This window comes from Antechinus flavipes, chromosome 4 (genome assembly GCF_016432865.1).
Source record: "Antechinus flavipes isolate AdamAnt ecotype Samford, QLD, Australia chromosome 4, AdamAnt_v2, whole genome shotgun sequence".
Lineage (NCBI taxonomy): Eukaryota > Metazoa > Chordata > Mammalia > Dasyuromorphia > Dasyuridae > Antechinus > Antechinus flavipes.
In genome coordinates, this window is record NC_067401.1 from 236,937,871 (window position 1) to 236,959,932 (window position 22,062).

At 32.6% G+C, this 22,062-nt stretch overlaps 1 protein-coding gene across 1 annotated transcript in view; it reads right to left on the minus strand.

The window, feature by feature from the left end:
* Nucleotides 1-440: 440 nt before the first annotated feature.
* The window catches only part of LMBRD1 (LMBR1 domain containing 1), a 181,967-nt gene continuing 160,345 nt past the window's right edge, over nt 441-22,062 (minus strand). The window contains exons 15-16 of the mRNA XM_051997214.1: nt 2,221-2,312; nt 441-2,084 (exon numbers count right to left, since the gene is read on the minus strand). Coding sequence (XP_051853174.1) covers nt 1,965-2,084; nt 2,221-2,312 — 212 coding nt within the window. The 3' untranslated portion in view covers nt 441-1,964. The remainder of the gene's footprint in view (nt 2,085-2,220; nt 2,313-22,062) is intronic.

Consider the following 22,062-nt stretch of genomic DNA (forward strand, 5'->3'; position numbering starts at 1 on the left):
TTTATGATTAAAAAACCAAGAACCACCAAAAAAAATGATGTTAATGATTATGTAACAAGGGAAAAAATTTATTAACTTATCAAGGCTTCTTAATTTTGCAGAATTTAAACTGAGAACCTTTTATTTTCCCCTGATAGCAAGCTATCATCCTAATAACTGGAATACTTATGGAGTGTGTGTGTGTGTGTGTGTGTGTACATGTGTACTCACATGTGTAGATATATACTGTGTTTATAAGGCAATTAGAATGTATCTTATGTGAACAACTTGTGATTATGTTCAGCATTATACATTGCTTTTGATCAGTGTTAACTTTTATATCCCACACAATTTTTTGACTCTACAATCAAGGATGGATGAACTCCTAGGCTATTGAGAAAGTTAAAAATTAAAGTTATTAAGAATAACACAGTAATCATTAAACAAGCAACAGATTCCCCTTTGATCTTTGCAGAGCAAATTTATTAGTATCATTAGGAAATAATGCCAGTACATATTATAATTCTGGTTGGTGTTACTCAATTTTTCTCTGCTTTTGCTTTCTCGTTTGTAATACTTGTAAAAGGTGAAAATTACCTATTCATGCCATGGATATAATAAGTATAATACCAAAAAACCTGTCAATCTGTATTACACTGACACAGAATGCAATGCATTTGGGTTCCTAAAGGCTTTGCCAAGGAAATACAAACTAAAAGAATGAGAGTCTGTCCCAGCTGAGGATCAGCCTACTCAATGGGGGAGACACACAGCTGGAAATGACCTCAAGGTAATGAATTTTTCCAATAATTCACAAAGATAATTTACTAAGGCACAAAGTGTGATACACCCTGATGAAAGAAATTGCCCACACTAATAAAATGATAGATCGTCAAATTATTGTAGTGTTAGTAATCTCATAATAATGAGGTCATAAAGTTACCTAGATTTTATCATTTTTATCAGCATTTATTTAGATTACTCATAATTGAAGATTAAGTGCACTCCTCCACACACACACACACACACACACACACACACACACACACACACACACCCTACCACACTAGATAAGTTTAATAAACTTATTCAGACACTTAGAATGATATATATGTATATATTTCTAATATAGTTAAAGAAGAAAACAAAAGTTTTGTTTCCTAAGTGCTATTTTAAAATCCCTGACCCATGGCTGGAACCACTTTTCAGAAACAAGTATTAATGGCAATGATAAATATGACCCCATTTAATACAGGATCTTGAAATTTAATATGAGTTAAGAAAAAGTACTTTTAATAATCTAGAAGTTTATATGACACCAAACTTTGAAAAATGTAACATGAGTTTTCAGGAACTATATTTTACCAATACATTTACAATAACATGCATGTTACTATTAACAATTTGAAGAGAAAAATAATTAAAATTCTTATGCTTAAATTGCATTTGAGTGGTTTAGTTACTAAAACATGCTTTTTATTTTAACTGTAACTTTACATAGTAAGTGAAAAATAGAAACTGTATATAAGGAGCAATATTTATTTACCACCTCTAAATATATGAATATCAGGTACCAGACAATTAGTAAAAGACATTTTACAATTCTATATGATTGCAGAGAGCCAAAGTCACAAGAAGCTGTGATATTACATCTTAAAATAGCAACAAAGGAAGGACATTAATTTCAGAAGATTTTTAATCAATTTCAATACTATTATACATCAGAGGAAAAAAATTTCCTGAAAACATTCCCTCATTGAATCAATGGATGCATATTTACATATTATTATAATTTTTTCAACATTAATATGCTGTGGTGCAGTTATATTCTTTTATAAAACAACAAAATACATATTTTTTGATAAGTCCATGCTCCCACTTCTGATGGAAATGAGTTGGCTCAATCTATTCAGGCTAATTATTTATATGAATGTTATGTTCAATTAATTTGAAATGGACAATTATTAACCTCTGAAAAAAGGCTGTCAGGAAGAATACATAGATGGTTCATCATCACTTAAATCTGAATCATCTTCATCCACTTCTCCTTCAATGACTGATTTCTTTCCTTTACAACATGACACTATTAATCCAATTAAGAAGACCTGTGAATTAAAAAAAAAAAAAAAAGATGAATACAGTGCATTAAAGTTCAATGACATTATTGACCTACAAAATTAAGAGAACAAAATGAAAAGTTTGTAAACACTCAGAGGCAGAATATTTGATAAATAGACTTACTATAATGAAGGCCCAGTTGCCAAAGTAATAAACAGCACTAAAGAACCAGAACTTGTGAAGGAACAGGTATGTTCTTGTCACAATGCACTGATCTACAAAGTAAAAAAAGAATTATCACAGAGCAGTTGTAAGATTGGCTATGTAGGATGTCAAAAATTTTATTATCTACTGAGTAAACATGAACTTTGAAAAAAATAATACAAATAAGATTATGCATTTTGTTGAAAATAGGTATTAATTAGTTAAATGTATTTGTAATACATTAAATCTTTCTAATGAAATAAAATTACAACTAAAACAAAAAAATGTTCCTGATACAAAGTGATCAAAACTGAATGAGAAAACAATTGTAATCTAGTTTATTGGTATGTTATATTTTCTCATGAACTCAGTTTTCAGGAATACTTAAACCATACAGGGAAAAAGCACAAAACATTAAAAATGAAAAAAATAATTATTTGTTAAGAAATTGTGCATCGTATTCTTATTGATCCTATTTACAATTAATCTGACTGTCTAGTAACTGCTAAAGTCATCATTCTTTGTCTGAATTTAGTTCAGAAGTCAGCTATATGTAATAAGTTAAATTAAAACCCCACTTCTCCTGCCTTAAAGAATTTAACTAACCTTTTGTGAACAGAAAGGGAATTGGGGCCTGATATCTTTACTCCACACCAAGCTATCCTTCAAACATTTCTAGTCTGCTATCCAAAAATCTGGGCCACTATCTTGCTCCTGGACTTAAACAAAGAGTATCTTATTTTCATGAGATGAAAAAAGTAGGAGGGTTAGATTTGTTGCTAATGTCTATTACCAAACTTTCAACCAACAATTGTTGTTCCCTATACCTAAATTCTGTATCAATCATGTTGTCCTTAATCCCATGATGTCATTTACTCAGTTCTGATCTTTTTTTCTATACTATCTAAACCCTATATAAGGGGAACCATCCTCTTGCTTGGGGTGTTTGGTATTAAAGAAAGTCACTGACCCTATTTAATGTCAAATAGCATGCCCCTGCTAATAAATGTTATCTTGTATGGAGATCTCAGGTACTCTTTTGTTACAATTCAATTGTGACAACAGCAAATACTGCATAATTGAAACATATAATGGATATATATTTTTTCTTCAACTAAGATCACTTTGCTTTCATAAAATTACATTCTTGATTTATCTAAATAAAGAGTCATATATTTAGGACTGAAAGAAAACTAAGAAACACTGGTATTCTTCTCATCTTAAAATGAAGAAATGGAGGCAAAGAGAGGTTAAACAACTTGCCCAAAGTCACACAACTAAGGGAGAATTTTAATACAGATCTTTCTGACTTTAAAACAAAACTAAGTATTCATTATATCATCTAGCTGCCCCCATATTTTTAATAATTTATCTACTAATATAAACATGTGTTTAGCAGATAATGTAAATGAATAGGACTAGATGGATATGTCTATAACCTGACAGAGGAGCTAGGCATTTGAAGTCTCAGAAACTAGAAGCAAATCTGACAATATATGTTCTTATCTGCTTTTCAGTATTAACTGTACCTGAAATTAGAAAACATTTTGGATTTGTTATTCAAAACACTGAAATTGATTAAGAAGTCCAAATTTTAGCTGTGAAACTTACTAGCTATCTGACCATGGAAAAGTCACTTCTGGGCCTTCATAACTCCAAATAAAAAATGAGAGGATCAGACTCTTCTGACTCTAAATTCTATGATTTTAAAACAAATGTTTTTAAACTATCAGCATACAAATAAGCTTATAAAAGAGCAATATCATTCCTTCTAAAAGAGAAGAATCCTTCAATTTTGGTTCTTACTATTTATTTTAAAGATACAATACTATTTTTCTCAAAGCATAATATGCAGTGGTACTGTTGGAAATTTATTTTTTTTTAGATTCTAACACTTTAATGTCATAAAATACAGTGCACAATTTACTAAAAGAAAAACTTGATATCTTACTTAAAGCCATCTTCTATTTGATTCTCCTCTTAACCAGTTAGCTCATTTTTCACCCACAAAGTACTACCTGTCCTAAATTTTATATAATGAATTATTTATACATGTGTATGTATGTATAATATATATATATAATTTTTTTTGGTCTAGATCTATGATCTCATTTGTGTAGGTAATTTCTGGTGTCAAAAAAACTCCTTCAATGCTCTTATACATACACACTATACACACACACACTCTTTTGATTATCTCAAATTACTCTGCCATATGATAATGTTATGTGATCACTATAATCCTAGAAGATGGTAAATAATCCCAAGCATAATGGAAAAGGATTAAATGTTACAATAATATTATCAATGATCACTTATACATAAGTAGCATGAAAAATGCTTATATACAATTGGAAGTGTCTTGGTCATATATCAAAAATGTGACACACCAAAGGTAGCCTGATTGCTCCTACATAATTGGATATAACATTTAGGGAAAGATATGGGAAAAAAACTGCAAAGAACTAGAAGATATAGAGGGGATGCAATCTGCATTAGTGAAAACACCATCGGTACCAATGTAAATCAGCAGGACGAAGAAGCAATTTAACAATTAAAATATTCTTGCTTTTACCCCAATGCCTCTAATTTTCTTCTCTATCATAAGTATTATATATCATATATCATACATATCTGTAAACATATCATATCTGTTCACCAATAATAAGCTCCTTGAGAAATGAGGCTGTGCTATTTTGTATCCTCAGCACTGAGCATGTGGTAGATATTTAAGTAATGATGATATTGTTAAGTGAAGTCTCCTTAATGAAAAATAATTTCAGCAGAATTCTTAATGTATCTGTCCCTAAATGAACAATTATTACAAGGAGACATCACTGTTAACAGTATATTTTAAGAATCCACACTTCACACTTGGACTTCAATATTTGTTTTTACATTGTTTCCAACAAAGAGAGTCACTGAGGAAGTTTGTACAGAGCTCAGGTCCTTTTCAGACTTAAAATTTTATTATACTAGAGTGTAGATTCTTAGATATTACATTGCTCTTTACCTAAGAAACTTTATTACCTTTAGCTATAAAAGACTATAAAACTAATCATCCCAGAAAAAGGTTCTTCATATTCATCACTGTACTTTTCAAAGAACAGTGTCATTTCCCTACTGTACAAAATAATTTTTTACCTTTTATTCTTCTGTGTTTAACATTTATAGAGAAAAAAAATTACAAGTTTTAAAACTGGCAATATTCCAACAATTTCACTAAAAATGAATCTGGAAAAAAAAACATCTCTTGCTAAGAAAGAAAAAGTCTAACTAAAGGGATACTTATTTAAAAAAAGGATTAAGGCATGGTAGTAGAAAGATCAGAGACTCTGGTGTCACATGAACTGAGTTCAAATTCCATCTCTTAAATTTACTATCTAACTCTGAAACAAGTCATTTGACTCCATAAGCCTTAGTTTCCCTATATGTAAAAAAAAAAAAAAGCAAAAGGGGGGAACGGAAGGAGAAGAGAAGAGACAAATTTGGACTGAATGACCTCTGACGTCTCTATATCTCCTTCTATCACTAGATAAATGGGATAGAGAGGAATTCAAGATAAATATTAGGAAGAAAACATAATTCTGAGAAATCCTTAATATGAACTTTGAGCTACTGTTAAAGTAATGGCAATAATCATAAAGGATTTAATATTAGTATCCACCCACAATTATATCTCTACACTTCTAAATTTATTCTAATTCTTGCAAGTTTTCCGCATCTTCCAGTTTCTTATAAAAGTTGCAAATTTATTTTTTTGGTAATGATGAATAGTTGTAACATGCAGTAGCAAAATGATTGGCTAAATATTAATAGATTTAGAGGATATCCTCTCAATTTCAATGTCATTTAAAAATAGGGCAGGCCAATTACTCATTTTTTAAAAAACATAACTGATAACAATAGTTGTGAAAATAAGAGTATCATCTTCTAAATTTATATTTTTTCCCACGGAGAAATCAAAAAGCCAGCATCATTATCTGTAGCCTTCCAGCTGCTCACTTGAATTACAAACAGTAAATGAGAGATCTACAGATGGCTCTTTACAGTTACCTGACTAAACAAATTATGGTAAGTATTTTGAACCTGATTCACTTTCAAGATACACTTAAATTAAACTGAAAAAATTTAGTTACTGAAATGCAGAAAACAATAAAAAACAGGTTTATGATCTATATAGATAAAATGAATATCCATATTCCAAAATTATTAAGCCACCATGTTTAAGTTTATAATTTCTGGACTAATTTTACTGTGCACTTCAGATCAAACCATAGTTACTTAAAATGGCATAGGAATGTTCTCATTAAACATAGGGATGAAGTCAACAACAAGAATATGTAAATATATGAATGACTATTCTGATGGAGAGATCGGTTAAAGAAGTACAGTAAAAGGTCAGGAGGAAAAAAAAAAAAAGAATCATTCTAAAAGATGTACTTCCAGAAGTAGTAGACTTCTTTCTATAGAAACAAGAAATGTTTCTCTTTCTCTCAAAGGATTTCTTCTTTCATCTTCTTTAAGTCTATATATGCACACTATATAGTAAATTAAAGCTTATAAGAATCATTGGAGTCTTTATTCTTCACACAAAAGTTTAGAGACATTGACCTGACAAGTCAATACATGATATATAAAGGACAATAAGTAAACCTTATATAACACTGTTCTGATCAATTGGCAATTATAAGCCAATCTATCATAACTGTCTCACAAAAACTGTCAAAACTGCTATGATTCTGCTGATTACTCAAGATGAAAACCAAAGTCACCAATGGAGCTATTTTTTAAAAGTCCTTCTTACATTAATATTTCACTTAACTTTGATCAAACTATATACTGTATATACACAAATATTCATATGGTTTAAGTCATCCCCTATAACTTTTTTTTAACCCAAAGTTATGCTTTCAAGAAACCAAGTATTGCAAATCAAGATGTGCCAGGATTCTTTAGTTCTATTAGAGCTGACAAGCTACAAAGAAATGGATAATAATCACTAAGCATCTATAAAAATAGTTTTGTTTTAAGGTCTTTATGGAGTTTTGTGTAGTTTGTAAAAAAAAAAGAGAGAGAGAGAGAGAGAGAGAGAGAGAGAGAGAGAGAGAGAGAGAGAGAGAGAGAGAGAGAGAGAACTTTGAAAGCAAGTAAAATTTTGTAGTAATTCTGAGCAAAATTAAAAGGTGAGCTACATAAAGAATGATGTACTGGCTCCATAATAAAACATATTAGTTTTCGTTTTCAATTTTGAGATTAAAGCAAAGAAGATATGGCAAGCATGGGTCTTAATTGTACCTACTAGCACTCTATTCCAAATAAAGGCTTCTGAATTTCCTATTTCCTGGTAAATATCTTACCTTTACCAGCCAATTTCAAGAGATATTCTAAAACCTTCAAAATGTTCTCAATAACATAAAATAAATAGTAGTAATTCACAGGCCAATAGTAGTAAACCAGACCTAAACTGCATTAGAAAACAGAAGTTCCAATGAATTAGTAAATATTATTTAAGCACCTATTGTGAATCCAGCACTAGAGATTCAAAAACAAAAATGAAAAAGCTTCTTTTGAAGGTATTTATATTCTATTGGACTTTAATTTTTTCATCAATGAAATGACGGAACTATATTAGATGACTTCAGAGTTCATTTCTGACCCTAAGATTCTCTAAATTCAAATCTCTAAGTTTATCATTTTGAAGTGAATTCTGTACTTGAAGGCTGAAGTTCGTGTTTAGAGCTGTAAAAATATGGTTTCATAATTGATTAAGAGACCTATGGAACATTAGATAAATTTATAATAACTAAATATATAGCCCTTTAAGTTTTGCAAAGTACTTTACATATATTACCTCATTTAATTTATATTTAAGAATATGATTTCAACAAACCTCTGGCACATAAACACTAGAGTGATGACTCAGATGTTGTAGCCTTTCACTTCAGGAGACTCTTAAGCTCTGAATTTTGACATTATCAAATTTATAATGGTGTGGTAAGACCAGCGATTTGGATGTAGGTAAAAAACATTCAAGAGAAGGCTTTTTAGTTCTACTCCAGCTAGTGTAAGTGAAACTACATTGTAATCCATGTCACGGTAATGCTAGCAACTATGGCCATGAAGAGAAGTGAAAGGATATACCAGGTGGCCTTGGGGAAATTGTTCCTGAGAAGAAGGAAATGAAATTAGAAAATTTGACCTGACAGATTTTTTTTTTACTGAATTGTCTGGGTACAACTCTGGATCTGCTTAACAAAAGTAGATAATCCTGGGATATGAATTAGCTTACAAAATATCTGCAACCACTGAGAAGAGGCTGACTAGCAGCAGCAAGTGATAAGACATATCCACTTAGTAGATAACAATATCAGAGTAGTAGATAGAAGGATCAAACTAATGCTACAAAATTTATACCTACCAATGGCAAATTCTTTGGTTAAAGTCCCAAACTTTCAGAAACACTTTTAAGTTTTAATGGCTCACTTCCCTACATGTATGTCATATATTACTTCTACTCTTTCTAGAAGTGTTGTCATGGCGTCAGAAATACTGAACTTAAAGGATAAAACAGTTGTGTCAATGTTTCTATTCACTGGATGGCAATTACACCGAATTGGCTACTGCTATTCCTCCAATCAAGAAGGCAGTATTTGGTAATGTCTGAGTATAAATGCTATATAATCAAACTTAAATTCAAGTTCTGAGATCTGTGTACAGAACTTATCATCAAAAGTCTAATTCAAAGTCACAAATTCCAATTTGTGTATGAAATACTGAGAGTCCATTGTCAAAAATTTTCTACTAGAAAATACAAAAAGCTTCTGATGGTCCTTATTCTTTGGATAGAAATTTACTTCTAGACCTTATTGGCTTGCTTAGATTTGCAAATACAAACGTAACTAAAACCATGAGGCAAATTATCAGTATTGAAGGTCTGCTCACATTCCTTATCTCAATCTTTTTCAAATGGTGTCAGAGGGTTCAGATTAGTGTGTTCCTTTAGGCCCTCTGTTTCTGGTACCTCACTATATATATGAAAGAAATCACTGAGAGGCTAAATGATGAACAATGTCATAATTCTGTATGAATCTGAGATGGCAACACTATGAAATGATAAAGCTTTAGTTCTTAAAAAGTCTTTAGACACAGAAAAATGAAAAGCATATTCAATTTCTTGGGAGTCAGTTATCATTCCCTGCTAAAACATTACATTATTATCTATTTGATACAGCCTCTATGGAACTAGGACTTTAACTGACAAATCCAGGCTATGATCTAGGTTTTCGAACTGTTTCTTTCAAGTTCTTCTATCAATCTTTTTAAACCTAATAAGACTGTGTGGTATACCACTGTTACTCCCTAATAGTTGAGATCACCAACTAACTACCTTTTCCATGAGCCACCAGAAAGTTGAAGATCACTAGAAAATTCCTTGGGGCATGTAGTGTTCTCTTCTCTAAAATATGATTGTTCTCTGGGAGCAGATTTCTTGGGGAGCTTCTGGAGGGAGCCTTAGTTTCAGTTCTGTGTAATAATCACCTAAAATGCAGCCAGGAGTTAAAGTCCAGTCTTTTACTATCTCTTCCAAAATAGCCCAGTTAGTTTTCTTAAAGGCCTATCTCTCTCCTTCGTTCCAAGAGCTCCTGTTGCTAGTCCTTTTCCTCTTCTAGCTTCAGCCTCTAGCTCTCTCTGAATCCTTGGTTCTGCCCAACTGAATCCTGGCTTCTCAATCTCCCGAAGTCTCTAGTGCTTGTCCTTTTATATGCTCTTTTAGAGATGTGAACTGAAAGGTTGATTCCTCCCCCGAGAGTGGGATTGTGGGAGCTGTGACTTGTGAATCTCCAGGATTTACTTGTGAATCTCCTGGACTTGTGAATCTTGTATAATTCCAATGAGTAATAAACACATTAGTGAACAGAGAACTGCTAAGCATGATGCTAAAATTAGACAACCTACTTATTTATTACCTTGTAAGAATCCTAACAGGGGCATGCATTTAAATTGGCAGAAACCTATTATGTTGATATAAATCACCTTTTCCTTATCTTCTTCTGCTAAGGATAGAGATCTAATACTGAAAATCACAGGACATTTAGCAGAGAGTGTTAGGCCATCTTGAATTTGAGGTTATGATGTATCTACCCACAGTTCTTTTGTTCAAAACTCCTACACTCTTTAACCTTTTAATCTTCATAGAATTCTTCAACATCACCACTAAGACAGAGGCAGAGAAACTAATTATTGCATAATGATACTGCTGACTAATTATTTGGTGGTACTTCAGGTCCTCCATGCTAGAAAGAGACATTTCCAAATTTGAGTTAAAAAATGTCAGGAGTTGGGGTATTTTGTACACACTGTTATACAAATACATACCATTCACCAGCCAGTTTTGATAAAAAAACAATGAACAGATTTTGTTAGATAAAAAAGTATGATCAGTTGTACTGTATTTATTGAATTTTTTCATCAGGACCATTTAAGTCAACACACCATAATTAGATACTTACAGTTACAGATCTGTGATTTAACTGAAGGAAGCTCTGAGGGAGAAAATTCTCCCCATCAAAGAAGATTAGCAAATTTTCTGCCAGTTATTTTGCAACTTATTCTACAAATGAAGAACTGTTCAGTGTACTGAGAGGTTAAATAACTTGTCTAGAATCATACAACCTGTTTGAGTCATACATGGATCTTGAAACCAGGTCTTCCTAAGTACAAGGCTAACATACCAGCTTGACCATCATTACATAATTCTCATAAAATATTAAAAACCAGGGTGGAAGTTACCAAATACATGATATTACAGTACAGTAAGTTTTAATATGAAAATCCTAATAATATACTTGTCAGACCCCTGCAAATGATTTATAAATCAATGAGAACAATCATTATACATATTATAAAAGTGAGGACACTGTCAAATGAATTAAGAAAAAAAAGTAAAGAGAAGATAACTTTCTAATTAAAAAAAGAGATGAATAAAATTGAATTATCTAACAAGATACTAAAATTAGACATTTATGAAAAATATCATATTTGAAAATATTTAGCAACATCATCTTTCTCCAAAGTAAAACTTAATGATACTTCCTTTATTTAGGTGTTTACCTAGTATCTTACACATTTCCTTCAGCAGAACACCTCCATATAAACCCTACTAGGTTACACTTAAAATAATCACAGGTAAATTTACATTATGAGATTTTTTTTTTTTGAAAAAAAGAAGTTTGTTCAGCAGAAACAAATAGTTTAGATTCCATTATAAGCAGAGAGGCAAATAATTAAAAGTAAGGATCCAAGGAGAGGGACAGAAAGAGACTTAGATTCTAGAAAAATCCTATCTTACATCTTTGTTGGTACCAGAGGACAGGTGAGGACTGAGTACTTTAACATGGGGGAAAAAAAAATCACTCATTCTAATATTAGCATAACTATGTTTTATTTTTTGTTAAGGTAGTTAGAATTCTTACTAGAAATTGTAAGAAGTGTAGAAACATTTGGGCTATATGTATGGATCAAGGATAGAAAAAAAAGGTGTTTTTTTTTTTTTTTTTTAAAAAGCAAGTACCATAAAACCAGCTTCCTTTAATGAGACCACAAGGGGAACCAACTAAATGGATAATTCATTATCCTACCTACATGTGTTTTGCTTCTTAGGATGGCAGCACAGAATAGAAGGTATTGGATGAGGAGTTAGAAGACAAGTATAGTTCCTAGCTCTGCACTAATGAACTATGTATGACTGTGGGTATGTCATTCAACTTCCCTAGAACTCTACTTTCCTAATCTATAAAATGAGAACATGGGGCATATTGGTGATTTATAAAGTTTCTTTCTATCTCTAAAACTATAAAACTAATCCTTATATTGAAAATGTTCTGCATTTATGGATCAATGATGTTCTGAAACATTGATTTAGGTACTCTGAAAGGGACTGCATTGTTTTGCAAATTTATCGCACTTCTCAATTCCATCCCCAAATGAGAAGACTAGATTAATGGCAATGTACATTTTATATAGTTCTTTATAACTTATGAAGCTCTTGATGATGATCTTGTGAGATAGGTCATAAAAATATCATTATAGTTTCTACCCTATCAATAAATAAATTGAGGCTCAATTAAATTTAGCAAGTATTTACTAAACACTACTGGCAAGGCACCATGCTAGTTGCTTGGGAGGTGGGGTAGGGAGAGAAGTGGAGGAGAAAGCAAAGTGAAAAATCCATACCTGAAAGGAATTTAACCATGTGATAAGTACCCACAGAAAGATGATCTGTGCAAATCAACATTTAGTAATAGATCTGAAACACAAATCTGGGAATCTTCTGATTCCCTAATTCAGGATTCTTTCTGGTTCCCATGCTACCATATACTATCTAAAGCTGTTGAGCTTCAAACCAAATTTGGATGCATTGTAAAGAGTATATTAAGGGGGAAAAATTTAGAATCTAAGTTCTTGTGGCAAACTCTTCCTAACAATTCAGCAATTTTACAATTATTCATCTCTAAAAGACGGGAAACAAATATATTAGGAGAAGAATCTTAAATTGTTCAAAAGAAAGGAGGAACACATTAAAGAAAACTTAGATAACAAAGGTTTATTTTTAAAATTTACCTAATGAAAAATGACAATATTTCATTTAATAAGCTGCTGATATGTATTCTTAAATAGAATACATAAAATAAGCAACAAAATGACAGAAAAACGATTTGGGAGTTTACCTGCTAAGATATAAATAGGAAGTAAATGAGTACAACTAAAACTTTACACAAATTAAGACATCCAAATAACTGGATACTAATTTTTCAAGGGCAAAGCAAGTCAGTATCATAAAAAACGCCATTATTATCTATTCAATGCCATATGAACTAAATTACCAAAGCAAAGAGAATAATATTAAATTCTGGAGGAACAAAAGGTCAAGAAAATCAAGAGAAATAATAAAAAGTGGGGGGAAAAGGGGACATAACAAATCAAAATCTTAAACTACCACATGAAGCAGTAATCATCCAAGTATTTTGTTAATATGAGCTGATCCAACCGTTCTGGTGAGCAATTTGAAACTATACCGAAAGAGTGTTTTAATCCTTTGATGCAAAAATACTACTACTAGATTGTATCCCAAACAGAAGAGAAAAAGAGAAAGAAGAGAAGAGCTATTTGTACAAAAATATTTAGAGTAGACTTTTTTGTTTTAGCAAAGAATTGGAGAGATGCCATGAAATGGGACGATATATGGTTGTATTCTTAGGAATACAAAGATCCATGGTAATTCCAAAGGATTCACAGTGAAAATTTCTGGACAGGATTCTGGGAAGGTGGTAAAATAGGTTAGAAAATTCCAAGCCCTTCAAGATTTCCTCCACAAAAATGACAAAATAGCACCTTAAGAATAAATGTAGAGCAGCAAAAATACAAAAGAGTTGGGACAGAACAGTGGTTTTTCTAGGACAATTGGAAAAGATCCAAAGTAGGAACCCAGGATGGAGGTTTGGCCCAAATGAAGTTTAAATATGTCCAAATTAGCTCTGTTGAAATAGCAAGCTGCAAGTTCTGAGGTCATCTGTATTGGGAGCTAGTCCCTGCCTCAGCCATAGGAATTTTTACCTCCCAGACACTATGGAGAATCAGGTATCTGAGTGGGAAAAGATTAAGGGAACTTCTGATAAGCAGAAGCCCAGCTGTATTGAGAGGACAACCTGGCAATAAAGAACTATTACACTTCGTGTAAGTGCATAAACAATGGGGTAGGGATTGCCCTGGCTGAACTGAGTTCTCCATTTCTGTTCTAAGACCAAAAGTAAGAAATGGAAGGTGCAGCATTGGAGAGTTCTCAGGGAACAAAACTATTTTCAACATAATGTGCTAGGGGGTCACAGCTGTGGGTTTAGAGAGGGAAGGGAATGAAGAGAGTGGGCATAGGATAAAGTTCACAGTAAGAAGAACAAACTGCCAGACTTTCAGGATTGTATTGCAAAATGACCTGAACTTAACAGAAAATTTGACACACAAAATCCAAGAAATATAAAAGGTAAACAAAAAAAAAAGACTAATTATAAGGGACAAATTGTTTATTTTTTCATATGTGCAAATGGAAACTGTATGCCTAAGATTATCATTAGTAATTTGATAGTTTGAAAAAAAGACTGGGCTAGTAGAGCTGAGTATAATGTGATTCTAAAACTCAAAACCATTTAAGAAAAGGCATAAAAAAATAATCATTTCATATAAATGAGGTGTGAGAGTAAAAAGTTCTACAAAGGAATTAGATGGGAGAGGAGGGTTTGTATATGGGAATCATACTCCATAGAAATGGGTTAAAGAGAAAACTATATACATATCTATATCTGTTTATACACTTAGCTATAACCTTCTTCAGCAGAGGGAATAAACTAAAAAATACATAGCAGAGAACAAAAAAAAAAAAAAAAAAAAAAAAAAACCTAAAAAGAAGCAATGAAAAGATAGACAGCTTTGAACACAATGTGTATTATTTATTATACAAGTTTTCTTGAAATGGAAATTTTCTTATTCTGTATTTAAGCTTAAAATTTAAAGAAGGGGGAAAAAGAAACGTTTCACTTTTTTGTTTGTTTTATTTGTATTTTCTTTAACAACTTGACCAATAAAGAAATATGTTTTGCATGACTGCACATGCATAACCTATAACTAACTGTTCATCACCTCAGGGAGAGATGGGAAGGAAGAGAATGTGAAACTCAAATTTTAAAAAAAATGTTAAAATTTTTAAAAAATATAATTGGGAAAAAATAAAATAGTATTTTAAAAATGATTAGACACTTGGAAAGAAAGAGAGATTAATTAATGGAACAGATTAGTTACACAAAATATAGAAACATATGAGCATCTAAATTTGATTAAGTCCAAAGACTCTAGATGGCAGGTAGTCCAACACATGTTAAATATGTTAATATATTTAAATATTTTGTCTTTGATTTATATTTTTACTTTGGGAATGCTTTCTATATGATTGATATTATGATGATGATGATGATGATTATGGTGAGTTAAGGAAGAAGAGAGAATGGATCTATTTATATGGTCCAAGCTGGAAGAATAGTAGCTACTACTTAAAGAGGACTGACTCCACTGTAGGTCAGCATAGAAATTTGATCTTTTCTTTCTGAATTGGGCTAGTTTAACTTCAGTAGGCAGCTCTGTAACTTACTCCCAATTCTCTGTTCTTCAGAGTTCACCATAAATGTACTGGAGACAGAATCACTTTAGCCCTACTCCAACTCACAATTCTCAAAATTCAACCAATCTACGCTTTAGTTTGTCCAATAGTAGGGACTGCAGATATGTACCAGCATATCTATTAATGGCTGCTTCTAGTATTTTAGATTTTTAAATTTCCTGAAACTCCAGATAACTTTAAAAGTCTAACTGTCCTGTGTGTTACATTTCTATAAATGTATCATACCTCTCTACATTTATTAAATTAAGCCAATTTTGCAGCTTCCTTTCAATATTAAATATAGATGGAGAGGATGAATAATTTGTGAAAGCCCACAATAGTTAAGGAGCAAAGTCTTTGAAAGATGAGCAGTTTAAATCCCAACTCTGCCAATTACTAGCTTTGTAATCCTCACATAAGCCAATTAAACTCCCTGTATCCTGGTTTCTCATTTGCAAAATGGGGATAAATAGCACCTACTTCACTGGATTACTATGAAGCTTAAACTAATGTACATAAAATATTTTGGAAACGTTAAAGAGAAATAAAAACATCAACTAAGCTAATAATATTTAAATTACATATGCAGTAATAAACTTATAGCAAAAATTACAGAAGAAATAGGCCAACCAATGAAAGTATTAATTTTATTTTTTTAAGTGACAGTCTCTCTATACAGATATCTATTTATATCTCTACATCTATCTCTCTATATCTACATTTTACACAGGCATAGGGATTGTGGAAAATTGTATAGTTTTTACAAAGAGAAAGAGAAATAGAGAATCTGTCAGCATATACATATTTATATGTATACATATACACACATAAATATCATATATATAAAATAAAAGAAAGTTTCCCTTTGAGATACACACACACACACACACACACACACACAGCCAAGGAGGTTAAAAGTAAATATGGGTATGGGTACAGATACAGAAGCATAGACACACACAGAGATATTTATAATCATACACATATGTACATATATACATTCTTATACAAATATGTAAGACTGTATTATACTTATTTCCACTTGTCCGTTTTTCACTTAGCATCAGTTCATGTAAGTCTCTCCAGGCTTTTCTAAAATCATTCTGTTGATCATTTCTTATAGAACAGTAACATTCCATCACATTCATATACCATAACTTATTCAGCTATTCTTTAACTGATGGGCATCCACTCAGTTTCCAGTTATTTGACAAGTTTCAAAGCAGACAAGTGTCAAAGTTGCACTGAATTTGTATATGTAGATTTGTACCTTAAAGAGATTATTTTAGCAGCTATGGGAATAGACAATAGAGGAGAAATTCTAGAGACAGGAAGACAAATTTAGAAATTGTTTCAGAAGTTTAGGCAGACTGAATTGGGTTGTACTATTTCACTAATGAATGAATAGATATAATGACTGGATAGAAGGTTGGTGAAAGTAAGAGGTAAGAAGTAGAAGTGACCAAACTTGTCAATTGATTAGAGAGAGGGATAGTGTAAGAATCAAGGAAGATTTATTTAGAGTTTTAAGTATAATAATCTCATTAATTTAGATAGCGATACTCTCAAGAAATAAAGATTTTTATTTCAGAAGAGAAGATAAATCTTTTTGGACATGAATTTTTAACATCCAGGTGAATATGTATAACCTACAATTTGTGATACAAAGTTGTTGTTAGAAAAATTACAGTTGAACATAAAAAATGTTAACAATATTTAATGTTAAACATATTAACAAAAAATTATATCTATGAAACATAAGGGAAAGAGTATAGATAGAAAAAGGTCCAGAACAAAACCTTGGGGCACAGTCAGCCCTGCCTCCACCCTCAATATGTATTAAAAATTGAAGGGGGGGAGAATATATGGGTTTATATGTATAATATAAATGTGTGTAAAGAAAATTAGAAATAGGAACAGTATTAAATCCAAGAATATCAGTAACCCTAATCTTTAGAGTCATAGTTGAAGATCTTGTCCCTGGCAGTATGAAACCAGAATCATAACCAGGTCAGGGTGATTGGGACTCTGCCCAGGAAACCAGCTTCAAGTGAGGATGCTTCCTTCACTTAAGAGTTTTGCATACTACTGTTTCTACATTTTGTAGTCCATTGATCTATATATTCCTTTTCTTTAACCTAGTTCCATTAGTAAGACCTCATAGACATGACTGGTCTCCTAAGACCAATTTTCACACCTAACTTGTTCTTTTTGTAGGGAGACTTCCAATTCCTGAGATAGTCAATGACTAGAGTCCTTAACTTCCTGGAACTATGGACAAATTGCTTACCCTGATATTGACTAAACAGTGAAATCAGAGGCCTAGGCAAAAATAATCCTTTGATTTTGATTAAAGAATATCTCTAAAGCTCACTTCACATTAAAGAAAACAATAGTTTTAACTATTTTTAGAAATTTTGTTGCCATAACAACCTATTTCCACTGAGATTATTCATTAGCAAAAGAAAATTCAATTTAAGTATTTATGAATTTCGTTTTCTGGAGAATGACCATTTCCTATAATTATAAAATTAATATAAGAAAGGTATGTGTCATATATGTACACACACACACACACACACACATATATATATATATATAAATATTTCACACATATTAAACCATTAAAAACTGAATAGGTTTAATTTATATTATCTAATTTCATGCTTCTAGTTACCATCAATAATCTGTCTTTTCATACCTCTACTTCGTCTTCAACAGAATCTGAGAAAAAATTCATGCCCTTCAATTCTTAGCATTTACTGCCAACAGTTTAAATGTGTTTGGACACACTTTGGCAAATCGCTATGTTTACAGGTGGCCTTTGGGCTGAAAAGCATTAATCTAATATTAATAGACAAAGCATGGCAAAATAATGTACTAGATTGAAATTTTCTGAGCTAATGAATAGCCTCAATAGAAAGATAATGTTATACCAATAAAAAATATTTTCAACAGAAAACGTGAAACCAAAAAATTTACGAAGAAAAAAGTAAGCATTTCAAAGGATTTCATTTTAACAACTAATTCATTACTTTTTCAAGGATATTTCATTGTGTTTTCAATGTCCATAAATAATTGAAAATTAAATTCAAGTTTGCTAACCTCATTAATTTGCAAATTCTAAAATTTATAATCCTATGATCATTCAACCAATTATCATGTGATATTATCTCAAAAACATTCTGCTTTCCTGGAGAGAAATAGTCATATCCTTGATCTTGTCATCACCCACAAATATTCCACTTTGATAGTAATGAACTCTAAAATTCCTTTGCTTAATCACAATCTGTCGTCATTCCATGTCTCCTCTATATTACAACTTCAAATCCTATTATTCTTTTTTTTTTCTTTGGTCATGTCCTTCATATAAACCAATCATTTCAAAATTGTTTTTTCTGGATCTATTTTCCAAGTCAGCTGTCCTTCCAATGAGTATTTCACATTTTCTTCCATTTTTTCATTCTTAAGTTTGTTTGACTGATTCTTGCTGTCTGATAGAATCATTAGCTTTTATTTCCCCCGTAAGTAGTTTTTAATGTGTGATTTTCTTCAGTTAGCTTTTGTATCTTTTTTCCCATTTGCTTAATTTTACTTTTGAAGGTGGTGTATTCTTCAGTGTACTTTTTTTTTCTTTTGGCCAACTGTATTTTTTAAGAGTTGTTTTCTTCAGTCCATTTTTTTCCTTCCTTTTCCAAGCTGTTGACTCTCGTGCATAACTTTCATTTCCTTTCTTATTTTTTTCATCTACCACTCTTTTTTGCCTTTTAAAGTCTCTTATGAGCGCTTCCAAGAAGCCTTTTTGGGCTTGAGACCAATTCATATCACTCTTTGAGATTTCTTATGTAGATATTTTGTCCTTGTCTGAATTGGTGTTTTGTTCTGCCATGTCACTATAGTAGCTTCCTATGGTCAAGGTTCTTTTCTGTTTCTTGCTCATTTTCTTTTGCTATTTCCTTTTTTTTTTTTTTTTTTTTTAACTTTTATGGTTGAGCTCTGCTCTTGGTGTATATGGGGTGCTGTACCAAGTTTCCTGTGCAGCTCTGAGCCTTGGCTTTGAGCAGAGGGGTATTGTGTGTTTGTAAGAGGTAGCTTTGTCTGCTTTGTTCAGGAAATAGTCTGGTTTCCCAGAGTTTACCTTCTGAGATACAAGTGGAAACTAACTCACTGATCTGCTCCTCTACTCAGCCAGGACTGAGGACTTGTTGTAATTAATATCTAGCATTCTCAGCCCGACTGTCTGAGCTAGGCTAAAGACCCCTTTCAAAGCAGTGAAACTGTCTTTTCTTAAAGTTTTTTCAGCCTCAGCTGGAGAGTGGTTTAATTCCATCAGATTCTATTCAAAGGCTTGGTTTCCTATGGTTTTTGAAGGAAACTGGGAGACCTCAAGCAGCTTCCTGACTTTACTCTGTCATCTTGGCTCCACCCTCAAAAGTCCCCAAATCCTATTCTTCCTTGTCACCTTATCCTCCAATTCCAATTCCTTTTCTGTTCTTTTCCAAGTTATTACTCCTATGTACCTTTTTCTCCCCTCTTCATCTTGATGTCTTTGTGCACCAAATCACTAAATCAAGCTGACTGGACTCATTACAAATTTGTTAAATAATCTCAATTACGATGTCATTGAAGCAACACAGTCTTTTTTATGGCACAGTGAACAGAGCACTGCACTTGTAAGATTCATTTTCCTGAGTTTAAATCTGGCCTCAGAAATTTACTAGTTACTAGTAATTAACTAGTTTACTAGTTACTAGATCCTGGGCAAGTCATTCAATCTAATTTGCCTCTGTTCCTCATCTGTAAAATGAGCTAGAGAAGGAAGTGGAAAACCCACTCCAGTGTCTTTGCCAAAAAAAAAAAAAAAATCAAAATGGGCTCACAGTCAAACATAACTGAAATGACACAACAACCCACAAAATTACTCACTATTCCACTCACCAGAGAACCTTTTTCCAACCTTTCATTCTTTCTCAAACTTCTCAAGATTTACCTTTTCTCACCCTCTTGACTAAGGACTTTGAATCATTTTTTCCCTAAAAAATACTGAGGTTGTTATTCAATGTTCTTTCTTGCTAAGGTCATTTTACAGATAAGGAATTGAGATTAACAGGGTTAAATAAATGTCTGAGGCTAGATTTGAACTTAGAAAAGCAAGGCGTCTTGATTTCAGGCTGAACAGCCTCTTCAAGGTGCTACCTGGAAGCCCCTTCTTAATTCCCTAAAGACTGGTTTCTGACCTCACAATTCATCCAGAAATACTCTCTGTTGGAGTTCAAATGTTGGAGTTCTTATTCTTCTCAAAACATAGCCGGTTTAGCTTAGAGCCCTCCAAATATCTCCAAATCCAAAGGTTCTGTCCTTTAGCCTCTGCCTCTGCTTTCTTCAGCTTCCAACCAGCACAGAGATGGAATGAATCTCTTGTCTCCTTCACTTGGGGCTCGGCTAGCTTTCTGGTGAGTCTTTCAGACCAGCTTGGTCTCAGTGGGGGAAGTGCAGGAGCCCAGCCACCAACTACAGTAGTGTGAGATGAAGATGAATCTGGTTGTCCACTGAACTCTCCACTCGTAGCTTTATCCTCTGAAAACTCTTCTTCTGCCACCAGCCAGCCAAATGGAAAATATTCTGAAATAGCTCTGTCTTCACTGGCCTTATATCTGAGACTTCTGAGAGAATGGGATTATGGGTTTTCTCCCATGGTGTTCTCTGGCCCTAAGAGCTTTAAGGGAGGTGTGAATTCACAAAGGTATAAAATTTACTTTGTGAATCAGGCAAACTTGTGAACTCTGATGAGTAAAGGTGTAAACACAAGCACTGTACTAATTAGTTCTACTTAGTACCTTGTTTCAGGTTCTGGCCCAAAACATCTTCTTGTAAGATCAGATCAACTCTAATTAGTTAGCAGTTTGTAAAGATTCCAACAACTCTCCAAAGATATTAATGGTATTTCAATTGCTAAATCTAATGGCCTTTCTCAATCTGCATTAAGCTTAACTTTTATGCAGCCTTTGACATTGTTGCTATCCTTCCCTTTGATATTCTATTCTCTTTATATTTTCAAAACACTACTCTCTTCTGGTTCTTCTCCAAACTGTCTATTCCTTCTCAATTCTTTACTAGACCTACATCCAGGTCATACCATCTTACCTGGGGTTTTCCACAGGACTCTGTCATGCCCTCTTCTCTTTTCCATCTTTGTTATTTCACTTGGTGAAATCAGCTACCATTGATTCAACTGTTATTTCTATAGTATTGAGGATTTTTAGCAAATTTACTCATTTGGCTCTAACCTCTAGGTTGATCCCAGGCTCATATGTACAACTGTTTATCAGACATTTCAAACTGGATGTCTTTCAAATATTTTAAATTGAACATGTCCAAAACTGAATTCACTTCTCCTAAGAATCCCTCTCTTCCTAACTTCCTTATTACTCCCAAGGTACCACCAGTTTCCTAGGCACCAAGGCTTGCAATCTAGACCTAATTTTTGACACCCCACTAGTCTCATCTCTACAATATCCAATCAGTTCCCAAGCCCTATTTATTTTACCTTCATAACATTCCTTACATAGAGTCTCCCACCCTCCCTTTCTTTTCTCTAACATGGCTAGCACCCT